At 36.8% G+C, this 6217-nt stretch overlaps 1 protein-coding gene across 1 annotated transcript; it reads left to right on the top strand.

Moving 5' to 3' along the window:
• The first annotated feature begins 297 nt into the window (after nucleotides 1-297).
• On the top strand, nucleotides 298-5896 carry LOC311298410 (GTPase IMAP family member 4). The gene is made up of 4 exons (XM_084421298.1): nucleotides 298-631; nucleotides 922-1027; nucleotides 2573-2727; nucleotides 4019-5896. Exons 2-4 carry the CDS (start codon nucleotides 931-933, stop codon nucleotides 4799-4801), a joined length of 1035 nt encoding a protein of 344 aa, XP_084277424.1. The 5' UTR covers nucleotides 298-631; nucleotides 922-930; the 3' UTR covers nucleotides 4802-5896.
• Nucleotides 5897-6217: the final 321 nt, after the last annotated feature.

Here is a 6217-nt window from a genome sequence, read left to right on the forward strand (position 1 = left end):
GCTTATTTCTATATTTTTGTTCTATAATGTAAATATATTCATGCATGACTTAGGCTACATGTCCAAATAAATGCTGGGGTCCATTTAAAAAAAAAAAAAAACAGTTGGAACATTTCTTTGGCAGTTTATTACAATGTAAATATAACACATTATTGTATTTATGCACATACATTGCATGTGTTACTAGAACACAAATGGAGTTATTGTTACTTGATACGTTTCCCAAGAACCATTTGTTATTACCACAAGATTTAACAACCCTGTGAAATAACAAGACGGAAGCTAAACAGGGAAAACATTGAGCATGAACATTGAGTTTGAACAGTGAACTGAGGAAGAGTGCTCAACTTCCTGTTTGTGGTTTCAGACCATAAAAATGCTGCAAAACTAGCCATTTATCCACCCTGTTCATGAAAACAGCGTTCATGGACACACCTTTAAGAAGCCTCTGTAAAAGAGGTGTGTTTCATAGACAGAGAGGAGGAGGAAGCATCACATGTTCGGGCAGAGCCACACTACCAGCAGTGTTTTGACTGAACAGCAGGAGGAGAAACAGGAAGTGCAGAGCAACACAAGCAGGCCAGCTCATAAGCTGACGCTACACACACAATAGATCAATTTCTCAGTTAAGGTAAGCTTTTCAAGCTTGTTTTATTTATCAGCTTTCACATCATCAAAAGCAGACACCACACTTTCAGTGGAAGCTGAACACTTAAGTTTCAGGCTGTTTTTAAGCTGTCAGTTGAAATGAGTCAGTTTGAACAGTGCTTTACTGCAGCTGAGGTAATGTGAAATGTGCGTTTTTCTGGCAGTTCCTCTGCTGAGTCATGTGAATGGAATGATGTCCTCCATTTTCCCATTAGATGACACATTCATAGTCTATACTGCACAATACATTATGCTCTGTTGTGTCCTTTCAAGGTGCAGACTATGGAGGGTACTACAACACAAGATGAAATTCACCAGGAGGAGAATGAAACACCAGAAAGCGGTGAAGGAGGAGGGTGGACAGAGCCAAAGGAACAAGGTTTGGCATAATGTTTTTATCTGATTTACTAAAACAAATCACCAAGGTTTTTGTGGACATGGTACCAGCCTAATACCTTGCTTTTGGGCATGTGCCTACCATGGTGTTTTTTAAGTACTTTGGAGTATCACTGTAAAAAAGTGACTAATGTGGCCCTTTTAGACTGCCACTTAGGTCAATTATATTTTTGGCTTGAAACAAAACAAGGTTACAAAATTTAGGTTGCATTTTTTTTATAAATACCATGGTAAATGCATCAAGTAAAGTGTTTTTAAGTTGTGCCATGATGTCGTCATTTTGTCCTTTTAATTGTTTCTTACTTACATGCTTGAAACTGAGACAAACATGTTTTTTTCTCTTGCTAATAGCATCTTACAGTGTTCTTCACCATCCCCCAAAGTAAAAAGGAAAAAAACTTTTCAGAAAACAGCCTTACTAAAAATAAAAAGCACACTTTTATATTCTGACTCACATGAGAAGAACAACAGAGCTTCATTTGTGATTTGAAACGGGTGTGACCATAACCCAGCAGCCACGACGTTTAATTTTCACAACCTTTAGCAAATCCAATTTTGCAGTTTAAAGGGAGAATTCACCCAACAATGAAAATAATGTCATCATTTCCCTTATGTTTTTCCAAACCTGTACGACAGTTGGCGGTAGCCACTGACTTCCATAGTCCTTTATTTTTCCTATATATATCTTCTTTTGTGTTCAACAGAAGAAACAAACTCATACAGGTTTGGAACAGCACGAGGGTGAGCGAATGATGACAGAATGTTCATTTTTGGTTGAACTATCCCTTTAAGTTGCATTACAGATATTTCGTATCATAAAAGGTGTTATGTATCACTTCAGTCTTTAGGTGGCGGTATTGCATCAAAATTATGTGATGCTAACAATATTGTCTTTCACATTATTATATATAAAAATTTTTTGCTTGTTGCTATGCTAAAACCAGATTTGTAATAATTTTTCACACCACTAACTGACCTTGATAAAATATATATATATATATATATATATATATATATATATATTTAACAGTATGAGGCTTTAAATTAACTTTAAATAAACTATGTTGTTCCCATTTTCTGCATGTCTTATATATTCCTATAATCCAGCTGGTATTATAGTGTGAAGATACATTCTGTATATTTATTTTGGCATAATATTCAAATATTGAATAATAACTCAAAATGATGTAAATAGTAGCAAATGTGGACTAAAAAAATAGTAAAAATGAATTTGCCATGCAATGATAAATTACAAACGATTTAATATGCCAGTATTGTGGTAGAATTTTCAGTAATTAAATGTATTAATTTTTTATTGCATTAACACTCATAAAACCACTAACACGACAGGGGATCATGATCCCATTGCCCTCGCATTATTTATTCAAGAGTACAGCTCAAATCGAAATAAGTCAACTGAAACATTTCCTAGTATTATCATAAGTTATTATTTAGAGGACGGTGGTTTCTTTGTAACTCATGGCTGTCTATAATAACTCTGTTTGTCCGTTTCTGTCTGTGGTTCTAGAGTTGAGACTGGTGCTGCTGGGCTCAGCGGGTGCGGGGAAAAGCACTGCGGTCGATGCCATCCTGGGCGTCCCGACATCTGAGTCCGACTGTCCTGGCCCTGAGACTCCAGTCACTGCCTGTCAGAAGAGACGCGGGACGCTGGCAGGACGACAGGTGGGTTCACGTAGCTCTTAAACTCTGATTATTCAGTCCTGCACATGTAGTTTTTAAAAAATGTCACAGAAATAAAGTTGCATCAAGGCAAGTATGTGATTTCCTATTATGTGACTAAGCATATCAAAAACATTTCATAACATGACGTCTATGTGTAATATTTTTGTTTGTTCACATTTATAGATGCACATCATAAACCATAACAGTTATCATACAAATTTTACAAATAGCAAACTTTAACTGCCTTTTGTTTGTTTTTAGAAAAGTGCAATTATAAAACCAATAGTTTTAAAAATTGAGATGCCACCTGGGAAATTGAATTACATTTAGTTAATTTTTGTTCAGTAAATAAATTCACATGTTAGCACAATTTATATTTGTCTACAAATATAAAACCTTTGTACAATTAAACCTTTGATTCAAAAAGATCATGAGAAACAATGTTAATATACATTAGTTAACATGAACTAACAATGAAAAATACCTCAAGACATTTATTAATCTTAGTTAATGTTAATTTCACCATTTACTAATACATTAAAAGTTGTCAAAGTTGTTTATTATTTGATAGACCTGAGCTAACATGATGAACAGTTACATTTTTATTAGCTAATGTTAACAGATATTAATAAATACTGCAACAAATATATTGCTAATTTTTTGTTAATGTTAGTTAATGCATTAATGTTAACTAATGGCACCTTACTGCAAAGTGTTACCAAATATATTATAAATAAAATGTATATAAAAATTAAATATGAAAAGTAAATAAAATATTTTATGCAAGCGAAAGTGGCCTAACGTTACCTTAAACTATTAAACTATTAGGCAAGGCAAGTTTATTTATATAGCACATTTCATACACTATGGCAATTCAAAGTGCTTTGCATAGAAAATAAACACAAAATAAAAGCAAGGGTAATTAAAACAGTTATAAAAGGAATTAAAAGAGATAAATGATACAGTTATAAAATGAATTAAAGTAAAATGAACTAAAGAAGTGAAAAGATGATACATAGAATAAACTTCTATAACTTTACTATAAGCGCACGCTGCAGTTTTATTGTCTGCCTCTTTAAATGCTTAAACTTTTTCAAGCAGGATGGATTTTGATTGACAACCCGTGTTTTTATCATTTATCAGCTGGTTCTGAAAGTGATTCCAACAATATTGTTTCTTGATGTCGTTGTCGTTACAGTTGTGGTGTGTCTTTTTTTGACTATATCCACATAGTGTTCTTTTATGTTTATTGAAAGGTCCTGTTTCTAAGACTCGGCTTTCTTCCTTGCAGGTGGCTGTCGTGGACACACCTGACTGCCTGTGCGTCGAGCGTCCCGCTGAGGACGTCCGCCGCCAGTTTTCGCTCTGCGCGGCTTTATCGGCCCCGGGGCCCCACGCTTTCCTGCTCTGTGTCCCTGTTCACCGGCCCAGCAACCTGGAGCTCCAGATTTTGGAGACCATCGAGAAGGTGTTTGGTTCTGAAGCAGTCAGTAAACACGCAATGGTGCTCTTCACTCGCATGGACCGCCTGCCTGAGGACGTCTCGCTGGATGAGTATCTCAGCACAGAACGGGTCGACTTACTGGAGCTCGTGCAGAAGTGCGGGGATCGACGTCTCCCGCTGCGGGCAGGGGCGAGCGCGGACGAGAAGGAGCTGGAGGAGCTGCTGATAAAGGTGGAGCAGATGGCCAAAGAAAGCGGGACGCAATTCTACACCTGCCCTCTCTTGAAGGAGGCAGAGAGGAGAGTGAAAGAGAAGGAGGAGGAGATCTTGAGAAGCAGAGGGGAAGACGATTCGGAGGGAATAAGGGCCGAAGCAGAGAGAAGTGTGGACGATCTGGTGGTTGAGGGAATCGCAGACCTCTGCGTCTCCACGCCGGACGACTCATTCTTACGCTGGCTGTGGGACAGCGTGGTCGGGTGGCTTCTGTGGCTCCCGAATATGGTGAGGGGCAGTGCTTTACTGGGGTCGTTCGTGGGGCTGTTCGTCGGGGGGCCCTTAGGAGGGGCCATGGGAGCAACGGTGGGCTCTGTGGCAACGGAGATGGGTAGACGGAAACGAAAAACCAACTGAGCACTTGAATTTGGTAACAGCTTATTGTATTTTTCATTACCGTGAAACGTCAAAAAACAGATCCGTTTTTCTTATACATTCCAATGTGAATATATAATCGGGTAATGAACACTATGAAGTTTCTAGTTGAATAAAAAAAAAACATTTTTTTCATTGCAACTTAACAATTTGAGTGAAAAGTTGAAATGAAAAATGAACAAGTTCAAAGTCTTAGGGTCACACTAATTTCTCATACGAAAAAAAAAAAAAAAATGTAATCAATTTTAAACGTTTTAATTTTCAAAATCCTTAAATGTTCATTTTAGACCGATCAAATTTACAGATTTTCAGTCTGTTTAAAATAAAAATCGAATAAATTTTTTTATAAAAATCCAATGAATATATAAATGCATAAAATCCAATATAAAAATACAGCAAAATACAAGGGATTCCAGCTATAAATGTACACAAACTTGATCTGTTAAGCATGGCATATGTAATAATGTTTGTAAATGTTATTCATGAAAAATATTATAAAGTGTTACCAAACATTTGAGTGATTAAAGAGGCCAGACTACTTTTAATAGTGAACAAAGAGAAGGGTTTAGATGTGTCTTGGAGATTCATTTCTCTTATTGTGTGCACCCTTCGTTTTGCACTAAAGCTTTTTGTTGCCTTAAAAGCCGGATGAGTTTAATAAGCATCTGTTTCGGAGCTGTGTAGAGTAATGGAGTGAAGATTACCGTGTTAACACTGTCACCAAAAAGCTTCCACTCCACACGTACACAAGTTAAACTCACTGCATCACTACTAATCCTGAAGTGCTTTCTTTGAAGTGAGGACTGAACTCGAAGCACACTATAAAGTCCGCATTTGTTTACAGACTGCAAACATCTCTGGATCTTGGTGCCATAAGTGTTTTCATTAGCTGCACTAATCAGCTGCTATGGAACAAAGGCATGCTGCACACTTTGAGACAGATCGCATGATCATAAATTAATAACGCTCCTCATATAAGCGGTTTTCATGTGCAATTTTGTCACTTAATTGGTTTGCAGTTCAAATATATCTGCAGCTGTTCTGGAGTGTGAAAATAAAACTGCATAATTTAAACAATCAGTGATGGTGTGACTAATTTGCGTGTTTTATTTATACACACATTTAGTCTCTCCAGTTACAGGTTTCAGTCATTCGTTTGGAGTTAAGAAATAATATTTCAAATATGAAATCCCATGCGCACACATGGCCATATAGGCATATATATATATATATATAAAAAAAAAAAACATGGTCTGTCTGAATACTCGATTCTGATTGGCTGGAAGGTGTGCAATAAAGCTGTTTAATGCACGGGTAGTTCCAGTCAGTTTAATCACTGTTCTATATTAATAAGCACACGGATGCATTCATCACTTGCAGATCGCGCTGCGCACACAG

This window comes from Rutilus rutilus, assembly GCF_951802725.1.
Source record: "Rutilus rutilus genome assembly, chromosome: 1".
Taxonomy (NCBI): domain Eukaryota; kingdom Metazoa; phylum Chordata; class Actinopteri; order Cypriniformes; family Leuciscidae; genus Rutilus; species Rutilus rutilus.

Bases quoted from the DNA above. Each gene is read 5' to 3' on its own strand.
- LOC311298410 (XM_084421298.1), top strand. From the start codon at position 931: ATGGAGGGTACTACAACACAAGATGAAATTCACCAGGAGGAGAATGAA. The intron at 1,028-2,572 runs GTTTGGCATAAT...CTGTGGTTCTAG, and splicing joins GACAGAGCCAAAGGAACAAG to AGTTGAGACTGGTGCTGCTG. The intron at 2,728-4,018 runs GTGGGTTCACGT...TCTTCCTTGCAG, and splicing joins GGACGCTGGCAGGACGACAG to GTGGCTGTCGTGGACACACC.